Source organism: Enhydra lutris, unplaced genomic scaffold, assembly GCF_002288905.1.
Source record: "Enhydra lutris kenyoni isolate GAN:26980312 unplaced genomic scaffold, ASM228890v2 scaffoldscaffold37, whole genome shotgun sequence".
Taxonomy (NCBI): domain Eukaryota; kingdom Metazoa; phylum Chordata; class Mammalia; order Carnivora; family Mustelidae; genus Enhydra; species Enhydra lutris.
The window spans coordinates 6,407,085-6,421,368 of record NW_019154121.1 but is presented as its reverse complement, the minus strand read 5'-3'; the positions used below and the strand labels follow the sequence as shown (position 1 = coordinate 6,421,368).

The 14,284-nt window shown below is 40.8% G+C and overlaps 1 protein-coding gene and 1 long non-coding RNA gene across 4 annotated transcripts in view; one reads left to right on the top strand and one right to left on the bottom strand.

The window, feature by feature from the left end:
• LOC111154519 (sestrin 3) overlaps positions 1–7,041 on the bottom strand; it is a 66,314-nt gene extending 59,273 nt beyond the window's left edge. For 2 of the 3 annotated variants that reach the window (XM_022514172.1, XM_022514171.1), the window contains exon 1: positions 6,749–7,041. In XM_022514172.1, the coding sequence (XP_022369880.1) occupies positions 6,749–6,826 (78 nt within the window). In that variant the 5' untranslated portion in view covers positions 6,827–7,041. Of the gene's footprint in view, positions 1–3,790; positions 3,816–6,748 lie in introns of those variants that run through there. The other variant, XM_022514174.1, reaches the window with a different exon arrangement.
• A 955-nt stretch (positions 7,042–7,996) lies between these two features.
• The window catches only part of LOC111154470, a 28,014-nt gene continuing 21,726 nt past the window's right edge, over positions 7,997–14,284 (top strand). The window contains exon 1 of the long non-coding RNA XR_002641091.1: positions 7,997–8,178. This is a non-coding gene — a long non-coding RNA (uncharacterized LOC111154470). The remainder of the gene's footprint in view (positions 8,179–14,284) is intronic.

The window sequence follows — 14,284 nt, the reverse complement described above, 5'->3', positions numbered from 1 at the left end:
CTAGTAGGGGAAAGATATATTTAAATAATTGTTAATTACAGTTTAATGTGTTAAGTGTGATAAATGCAGTATATTTGGGCAGAAGAGCCGTCCTGAGGAGCTAGAAGGAAAGTGGTTTAAAGATCAGGAAACACTTTGGAGATGTCAGCTCTGAAGATTTTTGAAAGACAAATCAGAATTCTACATGTTAACTGTAGACTTAGATGGTATAGGATATATATTTTTAAGTAGTTTATACCTCATCTACTTATGCACTTAAGGTAACTGTGTGGGACACATCACCAATCATTTTGGTTTTGCCATGTATTTACTGTATATGGGTGAATCCCACCTCCTCCCCCATCCCTGCCCCCCACCACAGTGGTATCGTAGGGATAGTCTAGATACTGGTCGTCATTTACAGGTCTCACCAGATCTAATCGAATAAATAGAGCCTTATGCCCATGCCTTCAAGACCACACTGAACTGCATGTGTCTGTTGTAGCTTGTGCGGACAGAGTAACCTGCACCCCTTATAGGCAAAACAGAAAACGCCCTGTCTTTGAGGATTGTAGTATTTAGGGACTCCCACATTCAGAGTTGTCCTATCTCCTATCTACAGTGGTGGTTTTCTTTTCCTTTATTCTAGCAATGCTTGTTATCAGCAGTCTACAGTAATACTTCTCTGATTCTTTCTTGTCTCTTCTTCTTCTGTTGCTTCTCCCACGTCTCAACTTTCAAGAAAAAAGGCTAACCTGGCTACTCTGAACCTTTCCTTTTCAGCCAAGAGCCAACTGATTAGAACACAATGGACAAAATCTTTGGATCTGACCGTTCTTCATTGCCGAGTACTTAGAATATTCTCTCAGAGCCAGAGACGTGTTTGTCCGCCACCCTGGTTTTTACCAGGTAAGGGGATGCTCACGAAAAGTAAAGATCATTTCTAGTTAGCCTAACCCTTACTGTGAGAGTGGAGAAGCTTCTACGATGTCACTGAAAAGGTGCTGGGCAGCCTCTGCAAGTGATCCTCACACAGAATAGAGTTGACTGGGTTGGCCTCATCTACATTTTCTGTGAGCGGTATCTGCCTTTTGTTTTCCCCATAGATTCCTGAGAAATAACATTTATATGCACCATACATGTATATGAACTCTGGCTCAACAGTTCTCAAATGTTCTGGTCTTGGAATTCCTTCACACTCTTAAAAATTTCAGAGGAAACCAAAGAGATTTTGTTTGTGTATGGATTATAACTGTCAATATTTACTATATTAGGAATTAAAACTGAGAAAATGTTAAATGTTAATTCACTTAAAATAATAAATCCATTACATGTTAACATAAGGCACATATTTTTAGGAAAATAACTTTATTTTCCAAAACAAAAAAATAGTGAGCAGAGTGACATTTATGGCTTGCAGATCTCTTTAGTATCTGTTTAATAGAAGACAGCTGAATTTTATATCTGATTCTGTATTCAATCTGTTGCAATGTTTTGATTGAAGTATGAGAGGAAAATCTGGCCTCACACACACATTAAGAAGTCGGGAAATGAAGGAGTTAACTGTGAATATGCTTCTTTGATAGCACACCAAAACTCCACAAGCTGAGCTTCCTAATAGTTCCTTACAATGTGGAATCTGAAACCCTATCAGGAAACTGAACCTTCTCTACCCTATTATATTAAAATCTATTTGCCTAGCTTGCACTTCCAATGGATCTTTTACCCATGTAGGCTTTTGATAAACATTTGCTCAAAAATGAGCATTTTTACTCATTGAAGAACCACTGACAACATTCATTGCCATAAAGAGAAAGAATGGCCAGGTGGAGTGTTTGGGGGATCTAGAGCCGTTCACAGACGCTGAAGATATTCCCTGGCAGCTTCAATACTTCAGGGGACCATAAGAATATTGTTTTATTACAGAAGTGGTTCTAAGAATTAAATGGACCCTTTTACAAGTTGTAGGATAGAGGTCATGGCACTTAAATTTTCTGTGAGAAGCAACTGAGATAATGTGAAAGCACTCTAAAAATAGTGAATGAAAGTCTAGACAAAACTTGAGTTATTACCGAATACTTTCGAAAAGGAAAAATGGGGTAGAGATGGGGAGAAGAGACTGACACCTTTCCTCCCATAACTCTTTTCCTAAATTAGAACTATTCTTTGCTTTACCCTAGATATCCCCAACTTCTATTAAATATAGTCATCTTTGACTTTTTAGTCCTTTCAAACTAAATACTAATTTTCCTCATCTGCCGAAGTGTTGAAAAGGCGATTTCATTTTATGTAATTACTGAAAAAAATAAAAGCAATGCACTGGATTAGTACATAATAAGGGGAGGAATAAGTATAAATAGAAATATGCAAATCAAAAACCAGTATGTTGATCATTCTAACCAAAGCATAGTATCTTTACCTCTCATTTACAGACATCATAGTTAAAAAGGACAGAAAAGTGAAGACTAACCAAATTACTCACTATGTACTGAAATATATTGCTGTAACTCACAAAGAACTACAGTGACCTGGAAAAATAAATAGGCTCCTATGTTTCTTATATTTATAAGTTACACTTCATGGTTTACAAAGCACTTTAACACATTCTCTCTCTTGAGCTATGCAGCAACCTTTAAGTCAAACAGAAATTATCTACATTTTACAGAAAAAAATTTGTCTTCAAGGAAATTAACTAATTTGCCCCAAATTAAAAGACCTGCCAGAGAAGTACCAAACTACAAGATCTATGAGAGACCATGAGCACATCTAGTGGCTTCCCCCATCACTACATTAGAAGGTATGTTTTGGCAGTTCCCAGGGGGTGGGAAGGTGGGAGAAGTAACAGAATCCCTTTTACAAATGAAATTTCAATTGGATCTGAACTATGCAATATATAAATATACAAAACAATGATTTTAATGTGTTTTAGTTATGAAGCAACAATTACTGTTAACAGGAAGTTTGTTAACAAATAAAACTATAACAGTAGAAATATAACATGAGTAGATACACGTGGGAAGGATATTTTTTTAACCATCTTTCTTATCAATAGCATATTAACAAAAAGGTTCAAATACATGTAGAAGCATAGCAGAACAAGCTTTAATTCACAGCCTGCACATAATAATCTTGTAACAAAAGATAACTTTTAAAAACAATTTGTTAAAATTTGGTAAAACATATTTTGGTGTAGCTGTATTTTTAAGTTACGACTTAAAAATAAGTGTAATTGTATTTAAAAAGGCATTTTAGGGCTTCCTAAAAAGCAGCTTGAAAACCATTGTATAATGGTTTGCTATCATATATTCACTGCTTCATCTCTACCTAGTTAAGATAAACTAAGATAAAATAAGTAAAAAGATAAATTAGTAAAAAACTGATTTTGACAATCAAAAAAAAATATATATATATAAGAAACCTAATTAACCAAGAGTACAGCTACAAAAATCAGCCAAAACAATTACACTCTACATTCTACTGAATGAACCTTATAAAATTGCTGTTAATTGACAATTTTAATTATAAAAGTGAGGTTCATATGGTTCAATTTAGTATTTCCCATTTTATTTTTGGAGTCCTTTCGCTTAAAAACCACCAAAAAGTTGCCAAAATAATTGATTATAGAAACAAAGTGGAAAAATGCAATACCCAACAAAAATCTATCTCTAGAACTACCTAAACACATTAAGAATTTTTAAATGTTAAAGTGCTATTTTATTCACTTCACTAGCACTGGCAGCTCCATACTCAAAAACATTGTAACATGCCCCCTTTCATTCATCAGAAGATTAGTGGACTGACGGTTACCTACCTTAATGCAGTTTGGTACTCCACTTTGAAATTTATCCAGTTGTCACCGGAATTTCTTCAAGAAACATGTATTTTACTTCAGAACTCATTAACTTTACCTAAGTGGAAGCATTTCCTTTTTTATTAAAAACTTTATTGAATTATTTCATTGATAACAGAACTTAGAAAGAGTTATAGATGTGAGGATAGTTTGTTGTTCCTTCATTTGTTTCCCTGTATGGGAAATATATTCTTTTTACTAACCTAGGCTACCAAATTAAGCATATTCAATATTTTAAGAAGTCTTTCTACTTTGGAAGACACTGAATCAAAATTGTAAAAGCACTTCTAATAATGTATGTGACTCTCATACAATATATAACTCAATTTTCGGACATTGTTTAAACCAAGTTATTTCATTGAAGGTGAATCCAGTTCCTTTTGAAGTCCCCTCCCTCCAAATTCAACACATTGCAACAAATTAAGCTACTTAAAGAAAAAAGCTTCATGCCACATAAAAGGTGACTCTTTCCCCATCATTAATGAGGATTATAACAGCAAAGAGTAATTCACACTGGGTGTGCATGAGTTTCATTCTTCATTATGAACTGAACTAAAATTCAAAATGCTATGACTCACTTGGTTATTACTGAACACTTTATTAAGCGGAAAACAAGATAAATTAAAAGAATCACACTTTCAGAGTTACAGATGAATTTTAAAGTTATATAGTTTCTATCAAAAAGAAAATCATCTTTATTAGAAATAAACTCTTACATGCTATTTTTAGAATGATGAAGAATTTAAAATGATAAACACTTGGTATCTTTTAAGAGCACTTAAGAATAGCACTCTTTAAAAGCTACAAATATTGCCAAGTCATGTCATAACTGGCTCAAACAATCCCATTTCCATCTAAAGTTATTTCATGCTACTGCATGAATCAATATTAAATACCTTGGAGTTACTAAAAGCTGGAATATTGGCAGAGGTACATAGCAATTACAAAATATGAAAATAGTGAATATCCATTTTCCATATACCTCTTTCTTTTAAGAATGACTAGAAATGAGGATGTTCTTTCTAGGCAAACAGAAATAAGTTTCTTAAAAGCTAAGAGAAAGATATAAAGAATGCCAGCAAAGAGCGATGATGGATCCATAGCCATGGTTCTCTTTAAAGAAAAACTAGATTTTGAAGCGTAATATCACCTCCAAACATTTTATTAGCCTACCAAATTGCCAGAGCCTTTTAAAAAAAAAAAAGTCAAAGTAAATATAGTCCTTTTGTTCCTTATTCAGTTAAAACAAAACAAAACAACTGGCTGTTATTTTAACCAGGCCTGAGTTTAATCAGATGTGTCTCAACCAACAATTTTTTCATGTTAAAGACATAACTTACCACTTTTGAAGTCAGGAAATAATAATAATAATTTTTTTAAAAAAGCTAGTTTCATATGACATCTGACCCTGAAGTGAAAGAGTTAACATTCAACTAAGCTGATCTGCACTTCTGATCCATTACATTTCTCACAAGCTGCCCTACAATGAGCTGAGCAAGTATCAACTGTAATTTGATCCCAGAGTTTATGGAAAAAAATAACTGCACATACTCAACATGCACATTTAATAAAAATCTGTTTCAAGAGAAACATATCCAATAAACACAATTTAAGGCATATTTAACCGTTCGATTAACTTCAAATCTGCAATCCTTTTGCTTTCTTCATGCTCTCAAAATAGTGGGGGGAAAAAGCAGCAGCCCTACTGCAGGGAAAAGAAGCTTGAAAAACAACTTTGATTGGCACTTGGCCTGACCCACAGAGGAAGAAAAACAGTTTTTGGACAAAGAGCGCAAATATTTGAGCTTGCTTACTTACATGCTTTCTTTTATTTTTAATATATAAATAACAGTCCCAATTGCACTGTATTTGGAGAAACTGACTAAAAACGGTGCCGTATTCGTCTTAGCCTTTCAGTCCCCATGCATTTGCACAGCTCAGCAATTTTAATTCATTTGTACTGGACAAACAGAAGCACCTCAACTACTGTTTCCGCTTAATGAAATGTAAAAATACAGTTTGGAGAAAAAGAAAGTGATTATTATATTACCCAGTGGAGGCCGTTCAAGTCTGATTAAAAGCTTTTCTCGGTCTAAAGCGACATCTTCTCATTCCCCTCCCCCACCCCTTAACGGAGTGATTAAGCCAAGTAAGCTAAACAATTCTGGAGTAAACTTTCTATCAGTCACTCGGGGAAGCAATAAGCTGATTTGTACGTCTGATTTTTCTGGACCTACACGGGGCGGGGGCCGGGGGGGGGGTACTGCTGAGGAGTGATAACCCGCGTCCACCTCTGTCTCCACCTCCCCCAACCCCAGAGGAACTGTAAGGTCGAATAGCATTTCCCATGGGCATAAAGTTCAAGCTGCTTTACCAGTTCCTTTTAAGACTGAACTATAGACACAAGACTGCCGTCAGGAGAATGCAAAAAGGCGTGTTAAGGGAGAGCGCACAAGAAAGGCAGAAACGACCGAATAAACAAAACCCACCCCCGCCAAGAGTTAGCCACAGAGCAAAGAGGGAGCCAGGTTCCTCAAGACCAGACCAGGCTGTTCAGATTCCGCACCGACCTCCATCCACAGCACCCGGAGGAGGATCGCTCCCTCTCTCCGCCCGAAGAGCAGGCCGGAGGTGGCAAGGCAGGGAGGTGAGCCGAAAAACAGACTACTGGCAGCAAAAAGAAAATCGGAAAAAAAAAATCCCCAACCCCTCGGGACTAGCATCTGTCCCGGCGGAGATAAAACGCAGCAGTGCAAACCTCCACCCTCAACCCACGCCCCCTTCTTCGGTCCCGGCGTGGGGAAGGTGCCCGGGGATCCCTTTGAGCCTCGCCCCAACAGTGCGCCCCGGGGCCGAGCAGCCCGAGCCCCGCCGGCAGGAAGCGCCCCTCTCGGGCTGGACCCCAGGCCGAGCCCGTACCTTCCGCAGCACTTTCCGGCAGTTGGTACAGAGCAGGTAGTTGGCGGCGGCCGACGGGCTGCTGCCGCCCCGGTTCATCGTGGCTGCGGGCGCCGAAGGAGAGGACGGACGGCGGGGCCGGGGCCGGGTATCACTGCGGCCGCCCGCGCCGCTGCGGAGTCGGACCGTCCCCCTGCCGCCGGCTGCGCTTCAGCCTCAGCCTCCCCCGGGCGGAATGTCGGGATGGGAGGCGACTGCCCGAGAACGAGCGGCGCTGCCCGAGGTGACCACCGCGGCGGCTGCCGAAGCGCCGGCGGAGACGGCGGCGGCTGCTCCTCACCGGCCCGTTGTTCCTCCCGCCCCCATCCTCCAGACCCCCGCCCCCGCCAGGCTAGGACGAGCAGCCGCCACCGCTGCCGCCGCCTCCGCCGCCGCCGCAGCGCCTCAGTGCGGCCCCGCCCCCGCCTCCCCACCACCTTCACCACCTCCACGCTCCGGTACCGCCCCCTCCCGCCATTCGGACAGCCCCGGCCACGCCCCTGGGCCTCTAGCCCACAGCCAATGAGCAACCAGAGCCCGGTTGGGAGCCACGCCGGCCAATCACAGAGGCCGAGGACGCCTTGAATCTCCGGGCAAGTTAAGTTTATCTCCGAGGCTCGGAACTGGAGAGAGATGGCGGCTTAGTTAGGTAGTGGGGTGGAAGGGAATACAGTTTGCGCTGCCCCGCCAATAGGAGGAAGAGGGTGTGTCGTATGCAAAACATCCCTGGAAGCCCAGCCCCTCCCCGAAGACAAGCCACGCCCCCTTCTCCAGGTCCCTGCAAAAATGGTAAGGAGAGTGAGATAAAAAACTGGGAGCTAGAGCCTCGCGAGGGTCTCAGACTGAACTAAATATTTCCTGGTTTCTTGAGAAAGGCTGGGGACGGGAGAGAGGCGGTAGCTAAAACGTTCACACTATCAGGGCAGTGATTAGGCTTTCTCTTAGCCAGAATCATAGCTTAGCTGTAAAGAAGACTGCAGTCACGTAATGCTTGCCATCCAGGGATCTCAGAGAACTTTCTGCATCATGTATCTTGCTTGAGCCTTGTTTTGCAAAAGACCAATTACCTGAGTCTTGGGTGGGGAGGGGGGGAGGGGTAGACGTCTGAAATATATTTACGCCACTAATTGAGTTGTGTGTGGTGGTGGGGGGGTGGACACAAAACCTCCGGTTTAGCGGTTTTCTCCTCCATCTGAAGTACCTTCTCGCAGTCCTTTCAGCAGTGAAAGTTCCTTTATTTGTCCAGCACGAAAGGGCCAAAAAGACAGGTTTATCCTCTCACCCAACGGTCCTTTCTGAGACAGTTGATCAGAAACATGGAGAACACAGAGCCTTGCTCGGGAAGAAAGGTTCAGAGAACAAATCGTCTGTAAACTATTGGGCTGGACTTGCCTCTTCCAAAGCTAAAAATGGTGAGTCAGGATTTTGGCGTCCACGCTCTAGGGAGAGAGGGCACATCTAATTGGGGAAAGCTCTGGCTGGCAGAGTTTGGGGGGGTGGACAGGCGAAGGGGTAGCCAAGTCTCTCGAGGAGGCCAGCAACGCGCGTGCGGGTCCAGTGCGGGTTCCCGACGCGAGACGCCCGGAAACCTGCTCCCCAGTGAGAACAAAGGCAGGCGCCGAGCGAGAACCTGATTGGTGCCGGGTCCCCACCGGTGTCCTCCTGGCCCCGGAGACAACTTGCTTCACCCACTGGCGCGGAGCTCCGTGCTCACTGGAGCCCGAGCTCCCCACCCGCCCCTGGCTGTGACCACACAGGACTGTGCGTTATGACATCACCTGTTTTCGCTCTTCAGAACATGATCTGTATTCTCAGCTTCTCCTTTTTTAAAGGTCCTTAGTGGGCCGGGATTTGTGAAGGCCTGCGGTCCGCAGAATGAATCTGGAGATGATGTAAAAGAACTGTTTCACTGGTTTGCATTTTTCTTTTCTTCCTTTTCTTTTTAATTAAAACACACACACACACACACACACACACACACACACACACACACACGAACAAACAAACAAACAAACAAAAAACCCTGGTTTCCTTAGGGATTCAGTGTGGTGTTGTAATGCAAAATCAGAAAGGTACACTTGGAGGAGCTAGCAAGTTTAGCATATCAAAGCTATTAGGCCAAATTGTGTGGTTAAAACGGTCAATCTCATTTTTCAACAGCTGCCTCCTCTGTCCCTTTTAGAGACCAACACACATACACCAAAATCTACACAAGGAACAAAGGAAGTGGAAATCTGCCAGTGCCAGGTTTTATTAGATTAAAATCGACTGGAAAACCCCTGAAGGGTCTGAGTTTTGTGGTTGGGTAAATGTGTTGATCCATTTAACTAGTGATAGCCAAAGATCCCTTGATGCTGTTGTAGACATATATAACCTAGAATAGCAATGGTGTGGGGAAGGTGCTTAACGGTCAGAAAGTGTAACAGCAAGAAGATTAGGTAAGGAGAGAAATCACCACCTGCTCTTCAATGCAGAGAATGGAGAAATCCAGGGAGAAAGTTAGCAAGGCACAGTTTTCCTAAGAACTGAAACACATATGTGTCCCCATTTAGTGGTAAATTTCTTGGGCTATGTTCCTGGCTGGTTCTCTCTTGTAAAGCAGATTTTATGTGAATACATTTTAAAGGATAGGAGGTATTGAAGGGTGAAGTGAATTTTTGTGCAGAGATTGAATTTTCTCAGATAGTATTTTAGATTCAAATTGGTTTCAATCATATTCTTCATATAACTTGTCCTCTTAGTAGTTAAAATCCCTTCACAATGATGTTCTTTGAGCTCTCCATAACTAAGTTCCCCAGAAAGGATGGCCAGGAGAGTGTAATCTACAGCTTTGTTTGCTCTGACAAAGATGGCTAAAGGGAGGTTTTAGAGGAATAGCTTCATTGATCCATGTAGGTGACCCAAAAATGGCTCTCTCCACCAAACTCCTCCTAACTTTTGTAACATTAATTATCCAGAGTGACATTTATTTGACATTTAAAGGTGTGCTGCATTGTGACATTTCTTATATTGAACCCTTTTATATGTGTCTATTTTCACCCCTAAAATCTTCAATCCAGTAACTCATTGTCAGCACAAACCTTCACCCTTTCTTTTGGTCCTCACAAGCCCTACTCTCCCACCATCCTTCTCTGTGCTCATGTCAGTGTTCAACTTCTGGATCCTTCCTTTCTCTTCCACTTTTCACCTGGTCTCCCTTTCTTTTCTAACCAGCCTGGATAGCATAAAGAGAATATGACTTAAGAGAGTGACTTGTGAATCCTGGATCACACTCTTAAGAGGGAAGAAAACAAAAAGCAGTTCTTTTGATTTCACAGAGGATAAGGAGAAACTTCCTCCCTTTTGTTGTCTGGTATGTATAAAATAAGAAAGACCTTCAGAAAAGTAAGATATGGGTGAAAATTACAACCAACATTGAGAACTACTTTTTAACTTTCTTATTACAAAATTAGGATGATACTTTATTAACTGACATTGTTTTTAGAAATAATTTTTGCTTGTTTTGAAATATTTCTTAAAAGGTGATACATCCACCCCACACACATAGGATGTTCCACACACATAGGACATTCTTTAGCCATTACCCCATTATTGAACATAGAAGCTGTTTCCAGTTCTTCATGGTTATAAATAATGCTATGATAAGCCTCCTCATACATAAGTTTCTGGCAGCCCCTCTGATTCCTAGATATGGAATTTCTAACTGAAAGGATGTGAATATGTTTTAAGGCTCTTGTTACAATTTGCTAAAATATTTTGTGGATAGGTTTAACCAATTTGCACTCATCCCACAGTGAATGAGAACACAGGGGAGAGAATCATTTGGAAAGCACACATCTGAACTGTCACTTGCCGGCTTCAGGCCCATAAATAGTCCATTTACCTCCACTTCTAATGCTTTCCTTGCCCTTCTGCCTGGTGATTTTCATCTCCTGTTGAAAGATCTTCTGGTGGGGGCGCCTGGGTGCTCAGTGGGTTGGGCCTCTGCCTTCGGCTCAGGTCATGATCTTAGGGTCCTGGGATCGAGCCCCACATCGGGCTCTCCCCTCGGCGGGAAGCCTGCTTCCCCCTCTCTCTCTGCCTGCCTTTCTGCCTGCTTGTGATCTCCCTCTCTGTCAAATAAATAAATTAAAAAAAAAAAAAAAGATCTTCTGGTGGAGTCAAGCACTTGTCCAAGTGTCTATGGTGTCACCCTCTTCTTATCTCTTCTTTAGCACAATCTCAGTATTGAAATGATTGGCTTAAATTCTGTTTTCTCATTAGATTGTGAACACCTTGAGGGCAGGGATGAAGTTACATTTACTTTGTATTCTCTTTTTCTCTTCATCTTCATCTTCTTCTTCTTTTAAGACTTAATTTATTTATTTGGGGCGGGAGCAGCAGAAAAAGAGGGAGAAGCAGACGGGGCTGATCCCAGGACCCTTGGGATCATGACATGAGCCGAAGACAGATGCTTAACCAACTGAGCCACCCAGGCACCCCTACTTTGTAGTCTCAATTCCTAGCTCAACAGGTAGAGAAGTGCTTTAAAAATCCTGGAAAAGAATAATGATTTATTTTATTTCCAAGATTTAGAAATCTTGGAAAAAAATAATGTGTTACTTTCCTAAATACACCATTCATTCTTCAGGGTATCTTTTGAATCTCGAATAACAGTGATAGCATCTTATAAAAGGGCCCCAGTAAATATTTGTGAATTGAGCATTTCACAAAACCATTGCTTCAGAGCAGATTGGCTGGATTCATGTCCTTACCTATCACCAATTCCTTGTCTGACATTGAACATAATGATTACTATGACTGGGCCTTGCTCTTGCCTTTATAAAATGGAAGTTCTTGCCAGAAACTCAATGTGTAGGGAGGGTTGGGGGCTATTTTTCCTGTTCAGTAATTTTGAAAGAAGGTACCCTGTTAATAACATGCTGTGACTTTTGGACTTGAAATTGTTTACTTCTCTAGATATTCTCCTACTGACCTAAGAACTGGGCCTCATTATAGTTCCTAAATAAGGATTCAATTGAAAAAAATCAATTGCTAAAGATATTTTTAAAATTCCATTTCTTGAGACAATAGGTCATTTTCTAACATTTTGCCTTCTCAGACTTCTTTTTCCTTCTCCCTGGGGCACCCAAAGCATTTGGATAGCAGAAAGTCCTGCATTATTTACAAATTTGCAAATACTGTAATTTGTTTTGTGCACAAAGGAATTTGCACTTCACACAATTGTAAATTGATTGCTCCCTTTGAGCTGTTAATTAGATTCCTGCTATTTTTTTTTCCCCAAGGCCCAAGACCATTACTACTCCAAAGGAGAAATTAAGAGAATCTGATCCAAAGGGGCTATGGCTTTTGTGCCCATTTCCATCCCACACCCAGAATCACCCACCCCCACCAAGAAAATTCTTACTGAAGCTCATTTTTCAAAGAACCACTATTCTACCAAGATCCAAATTTCTGTCCGTTGTTTCTTGTAATTTCCCATTTCAGAGTTCCCTGCATTTAACTCCATACAAAGCAGACATCCGGGGAGAGGCCTACGGATGGTGGGATTTGTTGTTGTTTGTTTGCCTCCACAATGTGAGCCAGCACAGGGTTTTTTTTTTTGAAAAAAAAAAAAAAAAAAGAAACTTTAAAATTTTTACAAGTGAGGAGATTTTACACCCCAAGTCTAGATTTCCAGTTTCTCTTGAAAAATTGTGTGATCTGGTCACACTAAGCTCCTTTTGCTAGAGCCCAGTACCTGCTATTTGGGTTTGAAGTACTCTCTACTTTACCAAGGTCACTGTCACTTCCTGGGGGTTACATTTTGCCGCTGTATTTATGTTCTCTTTTTGCCATGTGTAGGGATTTGCAGCCTCTATAAACTTTCTTCGGCATCTCCATCACTAATCTGCTGATTGCCATTCTTACCTTTATCACAGAATATGAATCAAAATAAATTTGCCATCTCTAAGGGACAACCAATGTTGAGGACAGGGATCAGATGCACGGAAAATCATACACAGGTACATGCCCTCACCAACCCCCTCCACATCTCCACCAAGAAAATTCTTACCAGAGCTCGTTTTCCAAAGAACACATACATACTCCACTAAGATCCAAATGTGTCTGTGTGTACAATGGGATTATATGTATGTGTGTGTGTATCCCACAAGTTGGAGGACAGATGTCTAAGCGGGTTACTATGTCCTTTATGCTGCTAACCCCAGTCTTTAATTCTGCCCATGTACCCATTCTAATTGTAACTTTAGGATAGAGGGACCACAGAGAATATGGCAATAGTAGAAGGACATTGAAAGTGTTTTCTTTAATGGACATTTTCATGTAGAGACTAAAAGCCCTGGCCCTAGAGTCAGGCTTGGGCCGTTGAGTACTGACTTTGCCCCTTGTGAGACACATGACCTTGGGCAAGTCCTTTAATTTCTCTACATTTCCGTTTCTCGTTTCTGAGACAAGGTCATAATGCTACTTATCTTAACGGGCAATTGTAAAGATTGAATGAGATAATGCACTATAGCTCTCAACAAAATGCTTAGAACATTTGTAAGGTCTCAGAAAATGTTTGCTGCTAGCTCCACAATACAGAGGATGTTCTGGTCTCTGCACACTGTGACCTTGCTGTACTTACTTAGCCAATCTATGGACAAACTTCTGTTCTGAAAATGAGGATATTATACTAACTAAGTCACAGAGTTGTTTTGAGGACTAAATGAGCTATATGTAAAACACTTTCGAACAATGCCTAACATATAAGAAATGCTATATAAGTGTTTATTATTATTACATACTGTGGTCAGGGGATATTTTTTTTATTTGCCTTTTTTTTTTTTTTTTTAAGCAGAGATCTTTAAAAGTTCTTAAAAAGAGTTAAAAAGAGTTTGGGTACTTCTCAAAAGTAAGATAATGTGGGGGCGCCTGGGTGGCTCAGTGGTTTAAAGCCTCTGCCTTTGGCTTGGGTCATGATCCCGGGGTCCTGGGATCGAGCCCCGCATCGGGCTCACTGCGCAGTGGGGAGCCTGCTTCCCCATCTCTCTCTGCCTGTCTCTCTTCCTACTTGTGATCTCTGTCTGTCAAATAAATAAATAAAATCTAAAAAAAAAAAGGTAAGATAATGTAGGTTGAAATAGCAATGAACAGAAAGCCAGAAGACCTAGGTTAGTTCAGGACTGCTGTGAACTATGTGATATGGTCTGGCCTCACCTATTAAATGTGAAGAGGTGATTAAGTAGGCCAAGGGTCAAATCCAGGTTTTAGGGAGACTAATGCTTATATAATCCTTTTTTAAAGAAAAATAAAATAAAATTTTAGATGGAAAATTAGTTATGAAAGTGAATACTTAAAATCAGTAACAAAATCACAATGAATTTTAAAAGGGTAAAAATACCATAAACATCACAAAATTCAAATAAATGTTTATTAATTAGCTATCTGAGACAACCCTTTATTACATATTTCCCACATTTGGGGGGCTGATTTCCTCTTCATATGACAATGATTTTTGCAATATTCTTCTCTCCA